The sequence below is a fragment of the Carya illinoinensis genome, chromosome 15, assembly GCF_018687715.1.
Source record: "Carya illinoinensis cultivar Pawnee chromosome 15, C.illinoinensisPawnee_v1, whole genome shotgun sequence".
NCBI classification, from domain to species: Eukaryota; Viridiplantae; Streptophyta; class Magnoliopsida; order Fagales; family Juglandaceae; genus Carya; species Carya illinoinensis.
The window spans coordinates 29,454,618-29,481,564 of NC_056766.1; the positions used below are offsets into that span (position 1 = coordinate 29,454,618).

A 26,947-nucleotide genomic window follows, 5' to 3' on the forward strand; every position below is an offset into this window, starting at 1 on the left:
TTGATGCGAGTGCTGTCCTTTCCTCTGAAGCCCCCATGCCTTCTGACCTCCTGCCCCCTATGTCTCCCTGACACTCTTGCTGATAGCCCACCTTACCTCTTGCACCCCCTGACACCCCCCATGTCTCCTCTTACATATTGTCCCATTCGGTTCTCTAGCACCCAGCCAATGGGTTGGGCTTGGTCCTTGAGCATTGGGATTTTCCCCCCTCACATCTATATTACATACTATACATAATTTTTTTTACTAAATATGTGGTATATGGATGTTAAGCAGAAGAATTCCTTTAGTTTAGTAAGAATGAAAAAAAAATTTATGTGTAGTGTTTGGTACAAAGATGATAAGTAGAAGAGCTCGAAAAAAAAAAGTCCGATTTATCTTGCCATTCTTGACCAAATTCTATAACTTAAGTGGAAGAGAAATAGACATATGAAGTAGACTCCACAACATTTATAATTTATTGAATAAATTGATTGGGCAACATTGAATGCTCAAGATTGTGGAGCCTACTTTAATGTCTTATCTCTCTCATAGTCTAGACCTTAGAGTTTGGTAAAAAACTACCTCTAGGGGATCTCTATCCAAAAAATTTATATGCCTTACAATAATTCCAATGGTCTTCAATTTTTAAAAGAGAAATCTACAAATAAATTTTACAAAATGTAAGTTTACAAACTTATGTGCTTGATATCATACATCATATCTCCTGCATAATAAAAAGAGTTTTGTAATTTGACATACCACATCAAACCATGCCAATTTGTAAATTTATCATTGTAAAATTTATGTGTAGATCCAATACTTCTCTTTTAAAATATAGGCTCAGATGTGGCATGAGTATTACGGGTTTTTTCAAATGGTATATACACCAAACCCAATTAGAAATGTGTGACATGAGTTATGCCACCAATAATAAATGAATGATCAGTAACAAGTTCTTTTTAAAATATAAACACAGATGTAACTTGAGTATTCCTTGAATTTATAGGCTTGAGACTTCCTTGAAGTGAAACGCTTTGGGCATGTCTCCTATAATGAGCTGTTATTGGAGACGAATAGGGAGTTGCCATGTAAGGGGTTCATCAAGGATTGGGTTTCGATGCAATGTAGAGAATTAAACCGAACTACTCTCTCTCTCTCTCTCTCTCTCTCTCTCCCCTTCCTGCTTTCACTCAGCACTCCGTCGAACCCGATCTCCCCTTTTCTCTCTATCTCCCCTTTACCAACTTGGGAGATAATGGTCCTGGGTTTAGTGCAGTGAAATTTTTTTCATGCAGAAAAGAGTCTAGAGTCCATACTAATCTATCGACTGTTTGAATCTATTTTCCTGATCATTTTATCCTTTTAGGATATGCATCTTTCACTTCAATAATCTATCTCACTTGTTTTCTAGATCGTCATTTGCTCTCAATTTAACCAAATTACTTTATTAGTTTAGTCTTTCACATCCCAACAGCTCTTCTTTCATAAAGAATGCCAACAAATTCCTTTTGGAGGTTTGTAAAGCAGAAGACTTTAAGCATGATAAGAATAATAAACCACAACAATAAATATATGGAAATTTCCATTTTTGCTCTTTAATTTCATTATATTCAATATATTTCCATTTTAGCTCAGCTGCTCTCCAATTAAATCCACACCCACAACCAGAAAAGACAACCCTTGCAACAGCAAGAAATAGAAATGAACTCTATGTGCCGATTAGAGGCCCCTGACAGGTGTAGTGAGTAGAAGAAAAGCAAGCGCAAGTTCCTTCCTATAGAGCTTATTTCTCTTCTTCACAGAAGGGACGTTTTGCTCCCTAAGTTTGCTCAACAATTCTAAACCAGATTTAGAATGCCTCCTGGGCATCTTCTCTTCACCTGAAGACTTGGATTCCCTCTCGGAAAATGCCAATAAATTTGATTCAGATGATCTACCTGTCTTGAGAGAGAGAGAGAGAGAGACCTGGGACAGACGCAGAGATAGAGAGAGAAAGGAGGGGGGTTTTGGTTCGAGGGAAAGGGAGAGAGGGGAACTGGGGAGGGGGTGTCACGACAGAAAAGCAAATCCCCTGCAGCGCAGCTTTGAGGTTTAAAATTGTAGCTCTTATGTGGCACTACACTATGATCTTCGATAAATGAAGCTTATAGGAAGCACCGGTGAAAAGTTATTCTCTTCCTTGAATCAGTACAAAACAAGTAGAATAATCTCTAAAATGGGAGGAAATTGCAGAAGGATATGAAGCATACTTCTGTAATTGGGTATTAAAAGGATAGGGTAGTCTTGCTTTCCGCATGCTGAATAACTGCCATGAAAAACAACCCCCAAAAAACAAGAAAATTTGTTATCCTCAGTCACACTAGTTGATATGAAAAGTTAGGTTCTAGACATGAAGTACTTATAAAAAAAAAAAAAAGTTCTAGACATGAAGTCCTTTCAAAAGTGCCACATTAACAAATCGAATTGGGAAAAGCAAAATCTGAAATGAAGAACAACGTAGCTAAAGAAAAAAGAACATCAATAAAAGACCAATTTAAGAACAAACGGGCATAACACAAATTCTGCTGAGTCAATATATATACTTGCTCGCAATATGAACTGAATAATAAATCAACAATATATACTGCTTTCACGAGAGAAAAACAATTTATAACTTAAAAAGAATGGCCCAGCAAAAAGGGGAAATAAGAAAGAAAAAAAGAATGGAACAGGTAGGCGGCATACCTCAGTTTGATTCAATACAACTGACTTTCTGCAACATAACGGAGTTAACAACATCCTTTACAAAGATACAAAAGCATTCTCGGCAAGAATTAGGCATTAGAGTGGACTTGTGGAGCTGCTGAAGATGTTCAGTGTGGCTGCACACTGAGCTCGGGAAGGGGTGAACCCCAGACATACGGTGCTCTAAACCACATGCGGCCAAGATAGTATGAGTGGCAAGCCTTGCAATTTCCTTAAAAGCATGAACTCCTGAATAAACAATTTCCTTAAATCTCCGGCATTCAAGTCACAAATATCTTTTTGTCTAATGTACTGAAAAGTGCTTCAGATGCATCTAAACCAAACTAATAAACAAGAGAAAGTCACATAAACAAGGCGTTGGTCAAGGGGCAGTGCTCATAGGGTGGGTCAGTTGTTCAACTATGATAAGGTGTGCCGAATTTATAACAAAGAAATCGGTCATATCCCAAACATTAGTGTTACGAAAGAGGTCGAAGATCATTAACTAGGCTCCCAATACCAAGAATCTTGCATCAGGGTTACAACGACAACCCTAGGAAGAAGATCAAGTGTATCCAAATCACCAATCCAATATGTTTCACAATTAATAAAAGATTTAAGATATTATAAAAAGAAACCTGCACTTCAATAGTACCTACGCCTTTGAATGATAATAAAATGAGATAAATACATCCTTTGCACCAAACTACCCAAATCGACACATTTGCACACTTAAATTACCAAAAACTGACACTTTGCACCCTCTTTAAGATCCGATTGTCAAGATAAGTACCATGTCAATGAGGATCCAAAGCTGCAGTGTTTGGTAGTGTGATGATGTTGTAAAGGTTTTGGTAGGTTTGTGATGCAAAATGCAAAAGCCCTGATAGTTTGAAGGTGAAAAGTATACTTTTCCTGATAAAATTTAAATAAATTTGAATTGACTAACCCCATAATCACCTACCAACTCTACCATAAATGAATATACAGTAACAGTAAAACATATAGATAGAAAACTAAGTTCGCAGATAATCATACCCAACTTTTTGTCTCTGCTTAGGAGCTTCAAGTTGAGCTTGACAAGAGATCGAATCTCACTTTTGGCTTCATCATCTTTAACTGCATTGCTTTCAGTAAGATCCTTTCCAGATCTAACTCTCTCATTCGGAAAATCTACCTCACCAGGCACAGATGTATTGAGCTCTGTTTTAACATATGGTGAATCAGCAACTCTTGGCATTGATCCAACCAAACTCATTGAACAAGTAGATTCATTGTCCTTGTCGGTGAAATTTAATGAGGCTCCATTTACATATCCCTGTAACAGTCTTGACCCATTTTTACCACGGACATTACCTTGAATACCTGACCATTTATTTCTAGAGAACGAAGATTTGAAAGATGCTAGGGAATGTGTTGCTGCGACACCCTCACTCTCACTAGATTCTACAGTTTCTTTAGTAGTGACACTACTATGCTTCTGCTTTTTTACCTTACCAGATTGACAATTTCCTATATCTTTTTCAAGAGAATAACAATCATAATGCTTCTTCATAGCAATTCTTCCAACATCCTCGGCTCCAAATTGTTTATTTTTCAATGAATGAAAAGTTGAACTAATACTGGGTGCATCTTTTGCAGCTTTTCCTGTGCTGGAATGAAGTTTTGAAACCTGATTAGTACAACTGGGCTTGTCAAGAGTATTCTGTATGGACTTTGCTTTAAACAACATTTTCCATGCCTTATCAATGTCATGCGAGCTTCTGTCGTGCCCAGAACTTCCAGGAAAACTAGCCTCAGTCGTCAATTGCTGACAACTTGTGGAAGATGATGAATTTTGTTGATCCAATCTTTCATGCAATACTGCCCTGATGTTCGATTTTTGGCCACTCCCGCAGCCAGGTTTAGATGCAAGGGAAGAGAAGCTCAATGACCCATTACGGAAGGCATGCCAATTTTCACGAAGTGCCTGGATATGACTGTGCACGTGACGACAACGTTGCAATGTTCTTGCACCTGACTGGGTTGTTCCATCAGTAACATTCTGAAGTGTTCTTGCAGCAGGGCCATTTACTTCCACTACAACGCTGTTTCCCCTATCTGGGGCAACAAGAGGTGACAGCAGGTTTAGATTTGAAGATCTTGTGGCCTTTCTGGCAACTGCTGGGCTATTTGGTTCTCTTACTATATTAAAGATGGTAACATGCTCCTCAGGAGTTGGTATTACTTTTCCATTGTCACTATCAGCATGCATTTCCCTATTGACAAGTTGTGTTCTACAGACAGTACAGTCATGGCAAAACCAATCACCTTCAGGAACGGTAAAACCCAAGCCTACACAGTATGTATGAGAAGCCGAATCACAAAGATCACAAAGTAATAGAAGATTGTCATCTGTCGTTTGATGGCATATGCTACATAGAACTTGTGAAAAAGGATCAGAAGGCCCAGCTGTTGTGTTTCCATAAGGAGTGTAAATCTACAAAACAAGCAAAAATTGGTATGGGAGATTCGACTCAAGCTAAGTTGTATGTGGAAAGATGGCATATAATAGATAAGATAATTGAAATCTCCCTACACATAATAGTCAGGATAACCTCACTCCAGGTAAAAGAAAACAACAGGTTTAACTTGTGATACCTTTTGTGACCTGAGGTCCTGATTACATTCCAATCATGTGCAAACCAATATCTAAGTCTGCGGAAATGTGATACAAATATATTGACATATATAAACTGGAATTAGATACAAACACATTTGATAAATACTGAGAACTCTTAATAAAGGAACAAAGTCAAGCCCATCTGTTCTGTTATAGCACTTCTTATTAAGTCTTTGCACCGATTTTCTTTTACTCTCGCAAACTGCCATTTCCTTCTTGGGGTCAATCTCAATGATGCGGTTCATACAATAATAAGCTTAATTTGAATAATTTTTTTTTTGTTATGAACCCAATGAAAAAGAAGAGAGTTTCAAGAGATTGAGAGAGAGCGAGAGAGGAGATTCTCTTATTGATCTGTTATCAAACTTATGAATTTCTTAAAGGATTCAACGATATATATAGGCGTACAAAGGGGACTATGCTTTTGACGGCTAGCTCACTATGCTAGCACTATGCACTGTGCATTGTCGGCCAATTCACTATGCTAGTACTATGCTAGCACTATGCACTATGTATTGTCGGCCAACTCACTATGCTAGTACTATGCTAGCACTATGCACTATGCATTTGACGGCTAGCTAAATGTGGTCATACAATTCAAGATAGTTTATAACATTTTTGAAGTTGTTACGATTGTTATTAGCATCTCGCATAATCTTTGCACAAGCTTTTCAATAAAGCTTTAATTTGGAGCTTTTTAAAAAAGAGAGTTTTCAACCTTTTCTATGCGCTTAAAATTTCTTTTATAAATTTACCAAACATTTTTTTTCTTCAAAAGAGCTTTTAACTTGTTAAAAGTACTTTCCAAACTTTCAAACTCAAATCCAAATGGGTACTTATTGGTAATAATCTTAACCCTAAGATCTCTGCATAATTAAATTGCACTTCGAGGTCAAATTTTAAGTTTGTCTCAAGTAGAGAGGACCTTGGGAAATACTCTCTCCGTACAATTCCCATATACATGACAACCCGCAACCTTATCACCGGTGTTCTCGCCGGTGGTGATTAACCTCACGTTTCTTGACGCTTCTCGTCGGGAATCCCTTCCCTTTTCTTTTTCTTATTCCTAGTTTTAGTCTGTTGAGTGGGTGCATCAGTGATGGGGTGGAGCAGAGAGGTACACATTGACTAGAAAGTTTTTATGTTCACAAAAGATGATGGATGGTGGTGGAGCATAACAGAAAGTAGCCGCCGTATGAGGAATTACATTTCTGTGGATAACGAAGCTCTGCGATGGCTGGCTTCAACGGTGAAGGATTGTGTGGTCTCACAGGGATCGCCGGAGTTTTTAAGGACACACAGAAAAGGTTCACAAGTTTTTGTAGTACAGAGAGGCCGTAACCTTAAAAGGGAGTTTCCTCTCCATTTCGGTGCCAGGCAATATGAAGAGAAAAGGCTTGTTAATGGTGCCAGAAGGAAGAAAATGCGAGGGATGGAGAAACTTTGGAGATACACTGAAGGAGCTCATCCTTTCTCCCTCTTTCCCGAAAGAAATGGAGTTGGGTGGTGGTCACGGTGGCTCATCCTGAGCTCTCCCTTCCCGGCCAAAGGCAGACGGCACACAAACCTACAGTGAGGTGACCCAAGCTCAGAGGATTCAGCCTCGAGCCGCTCAACATGCAGGGGTGACAGGTTCCATTTCGGTGGAAATGCAGAAAGGGGTTGACGTTGGCAGTAAGCAGTCTGGTGCAAATGAGGAATCGATCCTTGAAGTGCTGGATTTTATGAAGGAGAGGGTGGGGGCATTATTGGAAGAAATAGATGAGATAAAACGCAGCGTCAAGGGGAAACAACTTATGATACGTGAAGCGGGGACTAAAGGCAAGCCAAATGGGCCAAGCCCCGATGGGTATTGGACTAAGGCAAAGGCTATGGGTCACGGGCCCATAGGGAACCTAGGCCCAATGTCACGGGCTAAGGGCCTAGAGGAAACTCACGGGAAACCCGTCTGGCAGCAGTGTAGCCAGACGGGGTGCAACCCAGCGGGGACTGGCCAAGCCCCGACGGCGCTACTGGTGCCACCGGTGATGGCGCCACCTCTGATGATGGGGGAAGACCAGCCGCCGAGGACGGTGGCTCTTGTTTCAACCTCTGTACACAAGGTTCTAGGTGAACCAGCTCTAATCATCTCAGGTGAGGGCCCGACAGGAGTGCAACTCCCATAGACAATGCCGGTGACGCCACAGGAGGCTTCGACGGGGAAGGAAAATGGGCCAGCGGCGCAACAGAGGACAGCAACGGCGGTACAGAGGCAGAAATCTGTAGAGAAAAACCACCACACTCTCGGCGTTGATTCTACGAGGGTTCCACCTCCACAGACAGCAAAGACAGTCGCCGGGGACGCTCCTCCAGAGCTGGCTTTGGTTGTTTTCGAAGAGGGAACTCTGAACCTTACAGTGACAGGAGTTCTGCCCTAGACCGAACAAAATTTTGGAGTCTTGGTTTCCAAAACAGTGATGGAAGAGTTAGAGGAGGGGGAGATGGGTCAGTTGGTGCCGAGGGATGTGTTTGAAGAGGTGGAGAATGTAGAGGCACAAGTGGAAGTTTGTGATAAAAATAGTATGAAGATGAAGGGAGAGGAAAAGGGGGAGGCTGAAGGAGAAGAAGTTTTGCTCTTATGTGAGCCCTCTAGAGTAACAGAAGAGAAGAGGGAGAGGGATGCCCAGAAGATGATCTCACACCTTTAAGGAGTATTCCTCCCGACACTCCATTGGATTGGATTCTAAAAAATGTGGAGGAGCTTCAAGATTGGATAGGAATATCCTATAAAGGATACGAAGAACAGTTCAAGGCACTCCTTATTGCCATTGAGACGGGACACCAAAAGGGGGGAACATGGGTGAAGGAAAATAGGGAGTTAAAGAGGCTTACCTGGTCTCTTAATTATGAAGGTAGAGAGGGGAGCGTGAGTCGGGGGCGTCATAGAGGAAGGGCTGGATTAGTTGATTAATGTTGCCTAAAATCCTGACATGGAATGTAAGAGGGCTGAATGACATCAATAAATGCCTTCGAATAAGATCGTTACTTAGGCAATGGAAGGTAGACATCATATATTTGCAGGAAACTAAATTGAAACAAATCACAAGAAGAACCATTCGGAGTATTTGGGGTTGCCAATATTTAGGTTGGGCATATTTACCTTCGAATGGGGCGTTGGGGGGAATATTGGTCATGTGGGACAAAAGAGTGGTAGAGAACATTGACGAGTTTGTGGGAGAATATTCTGTGGGTTGCTTGTTTAAAAATTTAGAAGATGGTTTTGAGTGGGCTTTTGCAGGGGTATATGGTCCTAATTTGGAGGGTGAACGGAGGTTACTTTGGGATAAGCTTGCAGGTTTATGCTCATGGTGGGAGATGCCATAGTGCATAGGGGAGACTTTAATGTGACAAGATTTCCAAGTGAAAGGTCGGGAGAGGGTTGGCAAAATCATGCTATGGGGGAATTCTCCGATTTCATTTCAGAGTTGGGACTCATGGACATACCTCTCTTGGGAGGTAGATATACTTGGTCTAGCAACCACGCCTGGTCAAAACTAGATAGATTCCTCATATCTCCTTCATGGGAGATACAATATCCAGACTCTTGTCAGAAAAGACTCACTTGGTTGTGCTCGGACCATTTTCCTATTTTGTTAGATTTTGGGGGAATACCGGGGGGCAGACGACCCTTTAAGTTTGAGAATATGTGGTTAAAATCCAAGGGATTTGTGGAGCTGGTCAGCCAATGGTGGAGTTCGTATCAAATGCAGGGCACTCCGAGCAAGGTATTGGCGGGAAAGTTGAAGGCCTTAAAGAGGGACTTGAAGACTTGGAATAAACAGGTATTCGGTAATGTAGAAGCAAAGAAGAAATCCTTGTTTCAAGAGCTACAAAGTTTGGAGGGTGTGGAAGATGAGGAAGGTCGAAAAGGGCAAGTAGTTATAGAACTAGAAAGGTTGATCTTAATGGAGGAGATTTCTTGGAGGCAAAAGTCAAGGGCCTTGTGGCTAAGGGAGGGAGATAGATCTACAAAGTTTTTTCACCGACTGGCAAACTCCCATAGAAGTTCAATACAATCGAGTCCATGAACATCGATGGCGAGGTAGTTTCTGATCAAGCAAAAATCAAAGACTATGTAGCTGGACATTTTGAGCATTTGTTGGAAGAACAGTTTGCATGGAGGCCTATAGTAGATGGGTTAGCTTTTGATGCCATTGATCGTATTAGTATGGCTTGGTTGGAAAGACCATTCAAAGAAGTTGAGGTACATCAAGTCATCAAGAAATTAAACAAAGACAAAGCTCTGGGGCCGGATGGTTTTACTATGGCATTTTTTCAGACTTGTTGGGAGGTGGTAAGAGAGGATATTATGCTGGTTTTCTAGGAGTTCTTTACTTTTGGTAAATTTGAGAAGAGTTTGAATACTACCTTCATTGCACTCATCCCCAGAAAACCGGGTGCAAGAGAGGCACAGGATTTCAGGCCTATTAGTCTAGTGGGCAGTGTGTATAAGATTCTTGCAAAAGTCTTGGCCAAGAGAATTAGTACGGTCTTGGATAAGATTATTTCGAAGTCTCAAAATGCATTTGTACGAGGAAGGCAAATACTGGATTCGGTTCTTGTAGCCAATGAATGTTTGGACAGCAGGCTTAAGTCAAAGATCCCGGGTATTTTGTGTAAATTGGATATGGAGAAGGCCTATGATCATGTCAATTGGAACTTTTTGCTCTATCTTTTGGGTAGGTGTGGTTTTGGGAAAAAATGGAAGGGATGGATACGTCATTATATTTCTACAGCTCGGTTTTCAGTCTTGGGAAACGGTGAACCTGTGGATTTCTTTAATAGTTCGCAGGGGTTACGACAAGGCGACCCACTATCTCCTCTACTATTTGTGATCGTGATGGAGGCCTTAAGTTGGATGATGTCGGCCGCTATAGCAGGTGGTTTCTTTTCAGGATTCTTAGTGGGCAATGGGCCTATTACTATTTCTCATCTTTTATTTGCAGATGATACACTGCTGTTTTGTGATGATAATGTAGCGCATATTCAATCCTTGGAAGGCCATTTTAAGATGTTTCGAAGCGGCTTCTGGTTTAAAGATAAATCTAGCGAAGACAGAAATGGTGGCAGTGGGGGATGTAAGTAATATTCAGGGGCTGGCCAGTATTTTGGGGTGTGGGGTTTCCTCGTTGCCAATGAAATATCTTGACCTCCCTTTGGGGGCATCTTTCAAAGCTAAGACAATTTGGGAGGACGTGCTAGAAAAATTACAACACAGGTTGGCTGGGTGGAAAAGATTATATTTGTCCAAGGGGGGGAGGATCACACTTATTAAAAGCACATTATCTAACCTTCCCACTTATTTCTTGTCTCTATTCCCCCTTCCAACTAGCATTGCCTCCAAGATTGAAAAATTACAACGTGACTTTTTTGTGGAGTGACATAGGAGATGAGTTTAAATTTCATTTAGTTGGATGGGAAAAGGTGTGCACACCTTTGCGTGTGGGTGGTTTGGGGGTCCATAATGTGAGGCTGTTTAATCAGGCCTTACTTGGGAAATGGTTGTGGAGGTATAATTACGAGAAGGAAGCACTATGGAAAGGGGTGATTGATGCAAAGTATGGAAGTGCTAGGGGAGGTTGGTACTCTAATGAGGGAAGGGGGGCATATGGTGTGGGGTTATGGAAGTATATAAGAAAAGGGTGGGGGGTATTCTCTAGCAACACCAGGCTAGGTATGGGGAATGGCCAGAGAATCAGCTTTTGGAATGATGTATGGGTGGGTGACACAGCTCTTAAGGCAGCTTACCCTGCTATTTTCATCATTGCAAGTGAAAAAGATGCGAATGTAGCAGACTTGTGGGGTACTACACATGATGCTCAACTGTGGAACATAAATCTCACTAGGGAGGCTCATGACTGGGAAGTGAGCATGCTGGTGGAGTTTTTTTAATTACTTCATAACATCTCCCCTAATACTTTAATTGATGATAAGCTGGTTTGGTGTACATCTCGGAAAGGAAAATTCTGGGTAAGCTCTTATTATGAGACTCTTGCAGCCCCACCTTTGCCTAACTTCCCGTGGAAGAGCATATGGAGGAATAAAGCACCTCCTAAGGCGGCATTCTTTATTTGGAAAGCAGCCCTCGGGAAGATCTTAACCATTGATAATTTAAGAAGACGCGGTCTTATAATGATAGATTGGTGTTGTATGTGCAAAAAGAGTGGGGAAACAGTAGATCATCTCCTCCTACATTGTGATTTTGCTAGGGACACTTGGAATCATTTCTTTAGCAGGATGGGGTTAGCATGGACAATGCCGGGAAGGGTGGCTGAATTATTGGCAAGTTGGAGAGGGATATTAGGGACAACACATATTGTAGCACTATGGAAAATGGCCCCCATTTGTATCTTATGGTGCATCTGGAGTGAACGAAACAACAGGCTTTTTGAGGACCAAGAAAGATCTATAGAAGAATTTAGGAGTTTTTTATGGAAGACTTTATTTTTGTGGGCCATGGCTTTAGAGTTCAATGGTCTCAGCTTCCATGATTTCCTTGTAACTTTTTCTAGTTCTTAAAACGGTGTATTCATATGTATACTTCCAGTGTACCTGGCTTACGTCTTCTTTTCATTAGTAAAATTTAATATTATTTATAAAAAAAAAAATAATCTTAACCCTTTCATTGGGCGTGTGCGTGCGTATGTGAGAGAGAGAGAGGAGCGCTACAATACTCTTGCCTCAAAACGCAAATTACTCAATGCTTCATTAATCAAAATTACTAAAATTCATTGAGAACATTCACCACATACATTAGAATGCTAAAATAAAGATAAGATCCTAGATAACCCCTAGGGGTTGGCTCAAGTGATAAAGGCTTTGGGTCTGGGGGTATGCTCCCCATAGGTCTAAGGTTCAAATCCCCTTAGGTGCAAACAATCTCTAGGACCATCGGACTGGTGAATTTTTCCATTCAATTACCTGAAGTGCACTTGCAAGAAACTCCTTACTAAGAGCCTATGTACCCCCGGGATTAGTCGGGACGCTGTTCCCAGATACCCGGTGCCAATAAGAAAGCCAAAGAACCTAAATGAGCCCAAATAAAGACTTAGGCCATGTTTGGGAAGTGAAATGAGTTATCTCAAAACTTCTAAAAATTTCTTTCCCGAGCATCACTTAAATACAAAACACTTTTTAATTTTAAATTTTCAAAATTTTCATCTAATTATTACCTAATCATTACAACTTTGTCAAACTTCCAAATAAAACACAAAAAACAATATAGCTTTTTCAAATTTCAAAACAAAAATAATATTAAAAAATTATATTCAAACAATTTTTTAATTTTATAATATTTTTTCAACTTTTTATCTCTCATTTCCCAAAATGCAATAAAACATCTTAACTCAAATCATTTCAGTACTATTAACATACCATTTCACTACTATTCATAAAATTTTCATCTCATTTCATTTATCAAACATTCATTTACACTCTAAAATCCTAAATAAATCAGTGAAATATCTTTGATTCACAAAGAATTGCGGAAAATTAATTATCTATCCTTGTATAAAATCTAGCAACTATGCTCTAATGTCATTTCATAAACTGGAGTTCTACTAAGGGCTTGTTTGGAAAAAGTTTCTATCCTAAAATTCTCATCTCAGCTCATCTCCTTCCCAAACATCACTCGAACACAAATACTTTCAAACTAATTATTACAACTCTTCCAAACTAATCATTACAACTTTCCCAAACTTTTTAAAAAAAAAAATTAACTTTTTTAAATCCACAAACAAAAATAATATTAAAAAAAATTATATTATAACAATATTTTAACTTTATAATATTTTTTATTCAACATTTTCTCTCTCTTTTCCCAAAACCCAAACTATCTCATTACCATTCACAAATTGTCATCTTATCTCACTCTCCAAGCATGCCCTAAGGCTCACCAGAGCCAAATTGATAAATACTAACAACTCTCCAAAAGGGAACAAAGTCAAGCCCATCTCTTAGAGCACTTTACATCGAGTTTATGTACATATCTTCTTTTACTTTTGCTAACTCTCATTTCTTTTTAGGAGATAAATATCAGCGATATGGTTCATCTAGTAATAAGCCTAATTTGAAAAAATCGTATGGGCAAAAATAGTTAATTTTCTCGCTTAGTAATAAAAAAAGTAACCAATAATTAAGCAAAGAAAATACTACCTTGATTAGTTTGAAGTGTTAATTCATAAGCTAAAATAACAGTGGTAATAATCTAAACACTAGTTTAATATTCTTCATTGATTTCTCAATCTCTTTCATTTGGTTTCTTATTCCATAACCATGCCCTAGTGTCTTTTCAGATGTAATTCTATTAAGGCTCACCCGGAACCAAAATCAGATAGAGCATCTTTATTTCTTTTGGGATAAGCTATAATTAGTAAACATTCAATTACACACAAATAAATAATCAGACCCATATAGTAACAATCTCCCAGAAGAAAACTCACAAACAGATAGCAGACGTATGCAAACCACAAATAATTTAACTCGCGTCATTCCAAATCGCTCTATTCGATACCTTATCAGCTAAAGCTCTAAGAAAAACATTCACTAACGTATTAAAGAGAGAGGCGTAAAAAGCCCCAATAAATAAATACACTAAAATTAATACCTTCGCATCCAAGAGAAACAAAAGCAAAGAGAACCCATCACAAAACTCAAAACCCATGACAGAAGCATATAATGAAATACCGAAATTTCCCTCACCTGGTCACGGACTGGGACCTTGACGACGCGTTCACGGTAAAAGACACCGTCCTTGAACGGCCTATGAATGGTGCTAAACCTCCGCTTGCATATGGGGCAACGGGATTCGATCTTGGCCCACTCCATGATGCAAAGAAAGCAGAAGTGATGGTCGCAGCAATCGATTATGCCTCTGATTGATTTGGCACTGTCGGATAAGCAGATCATGCAAGGGGAATTGGAATTGGAATTGGAATTGGCAGTCCATTGTAGCTGTTCTTGAGCTTCGAAATGAGAGTGATTGGGGTTGTCTTGGATTTTCGACTTGGAGGTCGAGGATAGGGTTTTGCGACGCTTGTTTGGGAAGGGGAAGGACGAGTCATCCGAGTCAGTCGCCATAGTGTATCGCTTCCGTAATTTTGGTGTCTGGTTCAAATGGAAAATAAAAGTAAAATGATAAACGAAGGAAGAGAATGAATGAATGGCAAGTTTGAGGGCCTTGCCTTCGTTATTCCAACAAAGAAATTGGGCTTAACTGTTCTTTTTCTGATGTGGCCCAACGTTGAATCATCGGACTTGTTACAATAGGTTCTGTGACTGCTGTCCCCAATCTTTTGTTATTGTTTTTTTATTTTTGAAAAAACAAAATTCTTAAGCAAATCAAAGATATAGTCTTTTGTGTCGAAATAACATGAGGTAAGATTGACTTCAACCTATTAGCAAGCACCTTTGCAATGATTTTATAAATTATATTACACAAACTAAAAGGCCTATAGTTAGTAATTCTCTCAAAATTTCTCTTCTTGGATATTAACACAATATATGTATGATTAATACCAGGTGCAAGGGAAGCAGAGTCTAAAGAATGCGACCAAGCAACCAAGGATTTCATTTTGAGCAAATGAATGGATCCAGGTGCAATAATTACAACAAATATCTTGGCCTCTCTACTGTGGTAGGAAGATCAAATATGACACCTTCAGAATCTTAAAGGAGAAGATTTGGAAAAGAATCAACAGCTGAAAAACCAAATTTCTATCTTTAGCAAGGAAGGAAGTGCTAATCAAGAGTGTGCTACAGGCAATCCTAGCCTATTCCATGAGTGTGTTCAAGATGCCAGTTTTGCTTTTAAAAGAAATTGAAACTCTCTTGGCTAGGTTTTGTTAGTGTCATGGAGGGGATGCCAAAGGGATCAATTGGAAAACTTGGAAGTACATGGGCTTAGTTAAAAATCAAGGGGGTTGGGGTTTAGGGATCTTTGCTACTTCAATAGAGCTTTACTAGTAAAACAAATAGGGAGAATGATAAAAGATCCACACTCACTGGTCTCTTGAATTTTCAAACAAAAATACTTCCCAAACTGTGATGTAATGGATGCCAAGATGAAAGGAGTTTCCTCTTTCATTTGGAGGAGCCTCTGGTCAAGCTTGGGGCTTCTAAAGGAGGGGTTGGTTTGGAGGGTGGGTAATGGAAGCGGCATTAGAATCTAGAAGGATAAGTGACTTCCAAGACTTGTGACTTTCCGAGTTCAGACTCTTATCAACACTCTAGACATTGAGACTAGAGTGGATGCCTTGATTGATAAAGATAGTAGTTCTTGGAAGGTAGACTTGGTGGAATCAATCTTTAGTGAAGAGAAGCCAAGCTAATCTATTCCATACCTATCAGCAGGAGAGGGGCAAGTGACAGAAGGATTTGGGTTGGGTCAGAAAGAGGAAACTACACAGGCAAGAGTGCTTATTTTTTGGAAACCAAACTGTCTAGGGGAACCTTCAACAAGTGGGAGTAAAAACTCAGTGTGGAGAGATTTATTGCAATTAGAAGTTCCAGGCAAGGTTAAAATACTCATTTGGAAGTGTTTAAACAACATTCTTCCTACAAAAGACAGGCTGTACATGAAGAAGATTGTTGAGAGTAATCTCTACCTAGTTTGTGAAAGAGAAGAAGAAACAATAGTGCATGCCTTATGGGCCTGTCTTGCAGCAGCAGACATTTGGGGTGGAGAGACAAGCTTGTTTAGGAAATGGAAAAGATTCTATCCTGATTTTCAACAGCTATGGGGAGAGATGACTGAGAAACTACCACAGAAAAATATTGAGATGGCTGCAGTTTTGTTCTACCACATTTGGGTCAGAAGGAATTCTTATACTTTTCAAAATCAGCCTGAGAATCCTGCCACAATTGTTGCTATGGCTCAAGCAGACCTATCTACACTTAAGGAGATCAACTTAAGCACCAATAATAGTGCAGCAAAGAATCGAGAAAGAGGACCAAGTCAGCTCTGGAAACCACCTGAGTGGCCTTTCTTCAAAGTGAATTTTTATGCAGCATTTGACAAAGACAAGGATAGCATGGGGATGGGGATCATATTGAGGGATCCTGAAGGGGGCTTACAAGCAAGTTTGATAGCTTCTAAGATACATGTTCTTTCTGATTTTCAAGCAGAAGTGTCTGCTTTACATAGAGCCATGGAACTTTGCATTGAGTTAGGACTGAATCAAGTCATATTAGAAGGGGATGCCAAATTAGTAATAGATTCAATCAATTCCAAGAATGAAGACAACTTGTGGCTTGGCTAGGAGATAGAGGATTTACAGCACCTGATGGAGCAGCACCCTGCCTGAACATGCATGGTTAGAAGATGGTCTAGACGAGATAAAAGGCTGTAATGAAAGACAATTCATGTTCGGTCTAAGTTTTATTAATGAAATTTTATCTTCCTTGAAATAAAAAACAAATGAATGCAGGACTGTGTGAATAACATAATCTACTAAAACGTGTTAATTTCTTTTTTTAAAAAAAATAAAGGAGACATATCGTTTGGACTTGGAGCTTTCAAAGGTTGCATCTGAAATAAGGTTTCCTTAACCTCCTCACAAGTAAATTCACAAAGCAGGTTGGCATTCATTGAATTAGAAACTTTTGACTACATAGAGCTAAGAACAGAATCCATGTTACCTAGAATGGTTGAGGAAAACAAATCAGCAAAATATTCAGTAACGGCTAAGTCCATATCCTTTCCTACTCTTAAAACTCCTCTATTATCCCAAATAACACTAACCCTGAGGGATAGCTTAGTTGGTCAAGCATTGGGTTTGCTCCCTAATGGTCACTAGTTCGAGTTCCTATAGGGTCACTGCAGGTTTACCTGGCCATTAACTTCAAGGCCTCGTGGGATTAGTCGAGGTACATGCAAGCTAGCCCGGACACCCACATATATTAAAAAAAAAAAAAATTCAAAACTGCCTCTGTGAAGACTTGTAATGAAAATACTTTGTATTTTGATCATCGTCACTTAACCAAGCCACTCTTGATCTCTGTTTCTGCATCAACTCTTCTTATTCTAGAAGTAGATTAATATCATTCCTAACTTCTCTAATTGCTGAGGAAGAATGAAGAGTTGACTGTCCTTGAAAGGAATCTAATACCCGTCTCTGAATAGCCATTTGTTTTTTGTTTTCATGATATGATCTACTCCATTGGGTTAGTTTATTACCACAATCTTGAATGGTATCAACCAGATTAAGCAAACTTGGAGACTCACCATTAGGCTACCACACTACAACAATTGTGTCTTCACAACCTGTTGCCCCTACCCATATAGCTTCAAATTGAAATAAATGTCGTCGAAAACTATTATGATGATCCATGCCCTCAATGACCAATAACAAAGAATTACGACAAAAGTAGAGGTAACAAGGTTCCTAACTATACATGAAGAATACAAGTACAACCAATCCATATATTACCCACAAATTGATCCAATCTATCCTTAATATTAGCAGAACCCTCTTTTAGATTCGTCCATGTAAAGAAAGAACCATCATTGTCTAAAACTTTGAATTTATAGTAGTCAAGAGTGTACCTAAAATCTTGAATTTGCCAAGCCGGATGGTCTCTGCCACCCACTTTCTCAGAGTTGGATATAATCTCATTAAAATCCCCAAAGCATAACCAAGGCCCATCATGCAAATCCTTCAAGTGTCATAGAAGTTGCCAAATTTGTCTTCACTAACCGACCTTGTGGTGACCATAAATCACTATAATTCTCCATTCCAACGCCTTCTTAGTATCTGAAACTTTGGCATCAAAATGATGTTTTGAAAAATATGACAACACTAAGTTCACTTCTGATTGCCAAAATAAACAAAGTCCACCATTGCATCCCTCACTAGCTGCCAGATAACTAGAGAAACCCAAGTTATAGTTCAGCATTTCCATACATTAACAATTAACATTCATTTCTAGCCCTTGAGAGTTCCAACTCAATATTTTTATGAGCTGAAACTCAGCCTCTGCCAATAAAATGGGAACCTCCACCATAGAACCATCAACAATAAACTTTTGTTTCTTTAGATTGGAGTGGGCAAGAATTTCCTCCACAGATTGCTCTTAAGGACTTCTTTTGGCTGGCACCAACACTGAACTTTCGTTCTTCCCTGTAAGATGTGCTCCACCAGTCTTCTGGCGCATACCTATACTTTAGGAACAAAGCCTTCAAATAAAGTTTCAACGTAAGTACCCAATAAGCGAGAGTACTAGTTCGGTCATGGGCCTTTTGGAAAACAAAATCGTTCCCCATCTCATAATCAGTAACTTTAGGCCCATTAATAGTTGAAAGAGAACAGAGAGTTTACATAGCAGTTACATAGTAGACTTCAACCATCTATCCCAACTGCCCACTCTATTTAACTGCCTTTCCCATTAGTTTGGCTCCAATAACCACTACCTTTGCAGCCACTAACAACATATCGTACATGGAAGTATGTTCATTTGAACAATGTATGGAATCAACAATGTTCCCTACCAATGCTTTTTGGACACAAGAACAATTCTTAGAAGCATTCCCTTCAACTTGCAAACAAGGGCAACATGGGAAACCATTTGTCGCAAAGAGTTCTCTATTTTTCAATTACAAATCACAGTCCCTATCGTCATGTTCCAAGTGTCTAAACCTAACCTTTGGCTTCAAGCTTAAATATATTCATACACTTCATTTCAGAAAATGATATTCACCTACAACTTTTTACAACTACTTTACAACTTATTTTATAATCAATCAATGCAATGTCACTTCATTAAAACAAAATCTCAATTTTACAAAACTACTCTCACTTTTATGTAGAATTGTAACATAGATGTAGGAAAGTTGTAAGGAAATCATTATCCTTAATTTATATGATCATGTCAATTGGTCAATATTTTTATTGGATTTTTATATTTCACATAGCTGCATTCCACTTAAAACATAGTTATAAAAAAATTGTAAGTATATCATTACTTTAGAAAATATGTCATATAATCTTACATAAATTCCTCCCATTTAATACAAGTGTTGTAAAAGTAACACTAGGGCATGTTTGGACACTACGAGGATTCTCAAAATTCTCAAAACTTCTCATAATTTCATTCTCAAACATCACTCAAAACATAAAACACTTTTCATTTTCAAATTTTCTATTTTATTAATCTAATCACTATTCAAATATAAAGATTAATAGAACTTTTACAAACTTCAAATGAAAAATTATATTCGAACAATTTTTTAATTTTATAATATTTTTATTCAACTTTTTCTCACTTCTTTTTCAAAATTCAATAAAACATCTTCACTTAAATCATATCACTATTATTCACAAGGTTCTGAGATGCTCAAAGTGTCCAGACATGCTCAAACAATTGTGACTCTTGAATGCCTAATCAGAAACTTTGTCAAGTATTTTGGGTCGATTACTCAATGATCTCTCCAATGGCTTCCTCTTAATTTGAACAATGCACAATACAATCTTCATTAGCTTCCCACCACCTTTGTCTTGACAAGGACCTACAAAGGGTAAGAACAGAATTTAAGGAGTGGATAGGACCCAATAAACCCCATGGCTACGAACTTTAACAACTACAAGAATGTATAAAAACTTGGAAATAATTTCTAGCCCTAAACCATAGCAAGTTTTGATTTCATTGTGGGATGTTAACCCTTGATTACATGGTTTCCATGTTTGTGTTTTCCAAAGCATCCGAAGCATAACGTGGTTTCACATCTAGTTAATTCACGAAAACTCCTTTTCTCTTGACCTACTAAAAAAAATCTCAAACACCCTCTCCCAACTTAGCTGCTCTTTCCCTCATTTCCTTATTACTAATCTTGTTTTAATTTAATGTTATGAAAGCCGTATCCAAATCATGAACCATATTGAACACTTGCCATATTGCCAAAATCATGATACTAAAACGTCGTTGTTGGATACTCAGTACATCCAAGTTGCACCAAGATGAAATCAGTCACATGATAGAACCCCATAAAAAATTAAGCTTTTTACTTACGAATTTTAGCGATTTTGCACGTGAAAAAGAAGGTAGATATATATCATGAACTTTAGATTCTTATCCTTATAAGAGTAATGCTAGATATAGTCTTGCGATTTCTATCTTCAGGGGCCCTGTTAATCCTTTTAAAGCATGTTTTATCAAGCCTGCCGATTCATTTGTTAGCTGTTTTACAATCTCCGAAGTCGGTTTTGCTATGACTTAGCGGCTGTTTAGCACCTTCTTTTGGGGATCAAATGAGAGGAAGCCAAAGAAAAGATGGGTGAAATGGGAGTCGTTGTGTAAACCAATTGATGAGGGAGGTGTTGGTCTACTGAATCTACTTGAGGTTGAAAAACCCTTGTATTTTAAAGTTTCTTGGAAACTGCTTACTGAAAATTCCTTGTGGGCAAATTTTTTAAAGGCCAAGTATGTGAAGGACCATCATATCTCCTTAGTTAATCCTTTGAAGCGGACCCCTTTCTGGAAGAGGATTATGGCTTCAATTCCATTTGTGCTTAGTCGTTCCTCATGGCTTGTAAAAGAAAGAAATATTTCCTTTTGGAGAGATAAATGATTACAGTTAGGCCCGATATGTGATGATCTCAGAGTTGTTGATTTCCCGAATCTGAACATTAATGAATGCGTGGTGGAAAGTAGTTGGGATGTGGATTTCTTAGTGCAACTTATGGGTTGGGAATTATCGGTCAAGATTTTGTCCAAGTTAGGGGGGTACAAAAACTGGTTATGATATTTTAATTTGGTTGGATAATTCGAATGGCAGGTTCTCTACCTCTACTACTTTGGACTTGGTTTGTGTAGTTGCTCCAAAACAGTAGTGATCCGAATGGATATGGCATATGGCTTTGCCAAAGAAAGTTTCTGTTGCGATGTGGAAAGCTTTTACATAGTTTGAGTGTGGATGATCGTATAAGGCACATCGGAATACTTGTGGTGTCCAAGTGTGAATGTTGTGAAGAGGAAGCAATTGAACATTTAAATCATGTTTTATATGGGTGGTCGAATTGCTTCTAAATTATGAAAAACTTGTTCGAATTTTTTGGGGATTCCATGTGTACAAAATCGTTCTTGGTCTCATTCGGTGGAAGCTTGGTTTCGAAGAACCAAGAAGTCCTCACAGGTGGGAAGTTTGGTTGGTTTGGTTCTGGTGATTCTGATTTGGAGGTTGTGGTCCTGGAGGTGCTCTACTCATATGGAAGGTTGTAAGGAGCCTTTCGATGCTTTATGGCGGTTTGTTAAATACTGGATTAGTTGGGTTGGTAGTAGACTGTGAGTTTCTAATCGTTTGAATAAGAGAGACATTACCATTTTGCAAGAATTGAAGTTGGCGATTGCTCATTCTCGCTCAAAACATGTGCATGCAATTTCTTGGCATAAGCCAAGTTTAGGATGATTTAAATTAAATGTGGATGAGAGTAGCCTTAATAATCCTGGAGAATCTGGTGCAGGTGGTGTTTTAAGAAATCATGATAGTATTTTGCAATTTGCGTTTGTAGATATACAGGTATCAGTTCGAGTAATCAGGCGGAGTTGATAGTGCTCCTTCTTGGTTTGCGACATTGTAAATTGTTTGGCTTTGATAATGTTGTCCTCGAATTGGATTTGCTTTTGATAGTCAATTGGCTGAAAGAAGGTCGATGTAATGTTCGGTACTTAGAGGACTTTTGGGAGGAAATTTGCAACCTTCTGAGGGAGATGAATGTGCGGTATCAACAAGCATTTAGGGAGGGGAACTCTGCAGCAGATTGGCTTGCAAGAATGGGTAGTAGGGGCTGCACTGAAGAGTTTTCACATAGAAATCTTCCTCAACTGGTTAAAGGAATATTGAGAACTGATCATAGTGGCTTGCTGAATTTGAGAATGGTTTAGCACTGGTTTTGACATCGTTTTCATGCTAGTTACATGTTTATATTGAGGTTTTGTTTGGTTTTATTATTTCATTTTATTGCAACAAGCTTGTAAGGAGATTTGGTATTGTAAAGGGTATTTCTCCGCTAAAAGTGAGGGATTTCTAATAAGATTGGAGGTTATCCTCAAAAAAAAAAGGAAAAAAGAAAAAAGAAAAAAAGAAGAAAAGAAAAGAAAAGAAAAGAAAAGAGAAAAAAGAAAGTATAGTTGGCCGTGTGTTTCCACTAAAACTAAAATTCATTCATGCATTTTCATGCTTGCATGGCTAAATATGTTTCTCCCATCGTTGACAAGATATCATATACCTTTCTTTTCTACATAGACTAAACATGTCTCTATGGAAGGTTGCTTGGAATGCAACACCAACTAGAGCTGACATAGCTAAGGTGGTAACATTAATTCATGAGCCAAGATGATGCCTCTATCCCCTTTGTTTGGGCGAAATAGAAACAACTGAACACAGCTTGTTTATCAAATGTAATTTCGCCAGAGTGATTTGGAGGCAGTCTCCTAGGCCCATGGATATGATCAGAAATTGGATGAGTTGTGTCATAAAACCTCATGATGAACTGCAGGTGGTAACTAACAAAGAGCAAGAACTCACCCTATCTGCTGCAATCATCGTGGACACCATATGGTTTGGTAGAAACGACAAAGTACATCATGAAAAAGAACCACATGATGTCATGGATATGACCAGGAAGGTAAAATATTGTCATTTGGAAGAATATAGAGATGCTAGAAAAGCGGAGAATATAGAAAGAGAAGGATAGATGCAAAATTAATTATGATGCGGCTGTTAAGAGCCAAGCACTCGGTTATAGCAGCGGTGTCTAGGGATTATACGGGGCATACACACCAATATGGTTGGAAAAAAATCCAAACCAACTACTCATGTGAAGTAGATGGAAGAGGAGATGGAAGGGGAGTAGTCGTAGATTGTAAATTGGTGTAAAAAATTAGGATTGATCAACTGCAGATTGAAGGAGACTCCAAAGACGTGCACCATGCAGGTGAATATAATAATGAAGAGAACAACAGGAGATGGAAAGGATAGACAGAGGACATCAAGCTGAAACATTTGTGTAACGTGGACCCAGACTTGCTAATCAACAAGGAGATGCAAACTTGCTAGCTAAATGGGTTGCTGATACGAATACGTTTGAGTACCACTTCAAACTTATATGTAAAATGGGAGCAAGTTTTAGGCCTACATAATTCATGTGCTTTTGTAATCTTGATTTTTTAGTATGAGTATCTTATTCAGGAAAAGAGAAAAGATAGATCATGACAATCACTTTAACAAAGCTTTGCACAAAGATTTGATCTTTTGTCTGTTAGGGAACATATATCTTTAATCAATATGAATGATGCTACACGGACGGATTCAAGAACATCATATTCAATCAACATGTGATTACAGTAAAAAGAAATATTTGTCTTTCTTCCTTACGTGTAATGTCCGTGAATCCGACGTCTAATATCATTTTTGAATCAGTATTTCACTTTCACAGGAACCATCCATGAAATAAATGTATTGGACCCCTGTGGCTCAACAGCCACACATGGTGATCCCAGGCTTCGACAGTTCAAATTTTTTATTTTCGTTTTTGTTTTTTTTGTTTTTGTATTTTTGTAATACTTTTAAATATTTTTTTTAAAAAAAATCACATCATCGTTAAAAAATATTTTTTAATCATTAAATAAATAAAAAAATCATTGTCGGGACCCAGTTGGATTCCCTATGCGTGGCTTGAGCATTTCTGCAAGAATTCTACGGCCATATTTTCTCTCCCCCTTAATTTGTTAAATATTTCCTCTTCTTAAAATAGCGAAACCATTAATCCAAGTTACCGCCATTCACAAACCTGCTGATTGAATCTATTTTCTTTCTCAGCCGCATGCACAAAAATGCTTTTGACATTTTGCTGATAAATTCACGCAAGCTAGCTAGCCATATATATCTTTCCTATATTTATTTCCTTGGTTACCAAAAATGCTCAGAAAAATATTCCTCACCAAACTACAAAAAGAAATACATACGTTATATCATAAATGCATTAATTTGGTATACATATATATATATATATATGTAAGTATGTATGTATATATATATTGTCTGCCTAGAGGTAGCTGACGAACCGCAGAATTCCTCGCCTTTCTTTCTTCTTGTTTGCTCTTCTAGCTAATTCCTCCTCCTCAACCGTCGATTCTGTGTCTGATCTCTTTTTGAATACATCCTTTTTCTTTTGAATAACCATATTCCAATCCTATTTATTTTTGTGTCTACCTCGGAATAATCCAAAAACAAACAGCGCCATGAGAATGTCGGGAACCGACGCTCATCTCCTAGTCTTCCCATACCCGGCACAGGGCCACATGATTCCTCTCCTCGACCTTACCCACCAGCTCGCCATCCATGGCGTCACCATCACCATTCTCGTCACTCCAAGCAACCTTCCTCTCCTTGAACCTCTTCTCTCCGCCCACCCTTCCATCAAAACTCTCGTCCTCCCCTTTCCTTCGCACCCCGCAATACCGCCGGGCGTAGAGAACGTCAAGGACCTGCCCCCCAACTCCTTCCGCGCCATGATGATCTCGTTGGCCCAGCTCCACGAGCCCTTGCTCCGATGGTTCAGGTCCCACCCTTCGCCACCTGTGGCTATCGTCTCCGACATGTTCTTGGGCTGGACCCACCGCCTCGCATGCGAGCTGGGTATTCGTCGCCTCGTTTTCTCACCGTCCGGTGCCATGGCCTTGTCTGTCATTTACTCTCTCTGGCGGTACTTACCAATGAGGCAGAAACAGAATTCCCGTGAAGAAGATGGTCAAGACGAGATCGTCTCGTTTCCCAATATCCCGGGTTCACCGAATTACCCTTGGTGGCAGGTCTCTCCTGTTTATCGAAGTTTCGTTGAAACTAAAGGAGATCTGGACTCGGAGCTCGTCAAAGATGGGTTTCTTGCTGACATGGAGAGTTGGGGACTCGTTATCAACTCGTTCGACGAGTTGGAACGAGTTTATTTGGAACATCTGAGAAAGGAGATGGGGCATGATCGGGTGTGGGCAGTGGGGCCCTTACACCGATTTGAAGGTGAGGAAGAAATCAGTGGGTCCAAGCAGAGGGGTGGGTCCAGCTTGGTAAAAGTGGAACAGATATCGTCGTGGCTTGACGCTCGTGATGATCAGAAGGTGGTGTACGTGTGCTTTGGGAGTCAAGCTAGGTTGCCCATGGACGTCATGGAAAAGCTGGCTTTCGGACTGGAGAAGAGTGGCATACATTTTATTTGGGCGGTGAAGGAGTCTAAAAGTGGACACGTGGATAGTATGCTCCCACCAGGATTTGAAGATCGTGTGGCTGCGAGAGGTCTGGTGATACGAGGGTGGGCCCCACAAGTCCAAATACTGAGTCATCGTGCTGTCGGTGCATTCCTGACTCACTGTGGCTGGAACTCGACTCTCGAGGGCATAGTGGCCGGGGTGCCATTGCTGGCTTGGCCGATGAGTGCCGACCAGTTTTCGAATGCTACCCTTGTGGTGGAGGAGTTGAAGGTGGCAACAAGGGTGGGTGAGGGCTCACGATTTGTGCCGGACTCGGATGAGCTGGCCCGAGTTTTGTCTGACTCGATTAGTGAGAATAGGGTGATAAGGGAACGAGTTGAGGAGTTGCGCCGGGTGGCAACGGAGGCCATCAAAGAAGGTGGGAGCTCGATCTTGGAGTTGCAATCGATGCATAGTAAATTGGCCACGTTGGTATCACCTCGCAATTACCTTTAAATTCTCTGGTAGCGAGGAAAATGAGTCCAAGTTTGATCGTCTATAAATTCTCTGGTAGCGAGGAAAATGAGTCTAAGTTTGATAGACTATAAGATCATTGTTAATGGATTATGCATGTATAAAGGATAATTTTGTTGAATGTAAGATAAATTTAAATTTAAATTATTTTATTTATATGTCTTTATATTTTGGAATAGTTATTTTTTTATTATATAATAATAAAATAATATAAGATAAATTTGATATTAGTTATTTACATCAAATCTCTACATTAAATTATTAATTTATTTATTATATAATAACGAGTGATTAATAATTTATAAAATATTTATTTTTTAATTATTAATTTATTTTATTTTATCATATTTTATTATTTAATTTAAAGAAATTGATAAAAGTTTGTAAATATAAATAGAGAGAAGAGAGAGAGAGAGTTATAAAAAAAATAATAAAATAAATCTTTAGTCTATATATATCAAATTTGGTATTTTTTTTTTTACAATTATTGCGGCTAAAAGCTATAAAATTTGCTATTAGCTAATTCATTGCAAGTGAATTTTCTGTCTAATAGTTATAAATTATAATTTATTTTGGATATAGATAATCCGTTGAGCATGCTCTGAGCATCCTCAAATGCAAATTCACTGTCTAATAGTTATAAATTATAATTTATTTTGGATATAGATAATCCGTTGAGAATACTCTGAGCATCCTCAAATGCAAATTCAATGAGAAATTTAGCTAATAGAATTTAAAAATATTTTACATTAAATTATCTAATTTCAAAACTTTCAACTTTTTGCTATAGTAAAATTAAGATTGAGAGTTAAATTTGATTGTTAATGTATC

At 38.8% G+C, this 26,947-nt stretch overlaps 3 protein-coding genes across 3 annotated transcripts; 2 read left to right on the forward strand and 1 right to left on the reverse strand.

The window, feature by feature from the left end:
• Positions 1-1,540: 1,540 nt before the first annotated feature.
• Positions 1,541-14,569, reverse strand: LOC122296539. The gene is made up of 4 exons (XM_043106313.1): positions 14,108-14,569; positions 3,745-5,185; positions 2,707-2,955; positions 1,541-2,287 (listed from the first exon to the last, which is right to left on the reverse strand). The coding sequence occupies exons 1-3, from the start codon at positions 14,483-14,485 to the stop codon at positions 2,708-2,710; spliced, it is 2,067 nt and encodes a 688-aa protein (XP_042962247.1). The 5' UTR covers positions 14,486-14,569; the 3' UTR covers positions 1,541-2,287; position 2,707.
• A 1,412-nt stretch (positions 14,570-15,981) lies between these two features.
• LOC122296782 lies at positions 15,982-16,665 on the forward strand. The gene has a single exon (XM_043106575.1). It carries the CDS (start codon positions 15,982-15,984, stop codon positions 16,663-16,665), a length of 684 nt encoding a protein of 227 aa, XP_042962509.1.
• A 7,520-nt stretch (positions 16,666-24,185) lies between these two features.
• LOC122295535 (UDP-glycosyltransferase 89B2-like) lies at positions 24,186-26,294 on the forward strand. The gene has a single exon (XM_043104578.1). It carries the CDS (start codon positions 24,641-24,643, stop codon positions 26,096-26,098), a length of 1,458 nt encoding a protein of 485 aa, XP_042960512.1. The 5' UTR covers positions 24,186-24,640; the 3' UTR covers positions 26,099-26,294.
• The last annotated feature ends 653 nt before the right edge of the window (positions 26,295-26,947 follow it).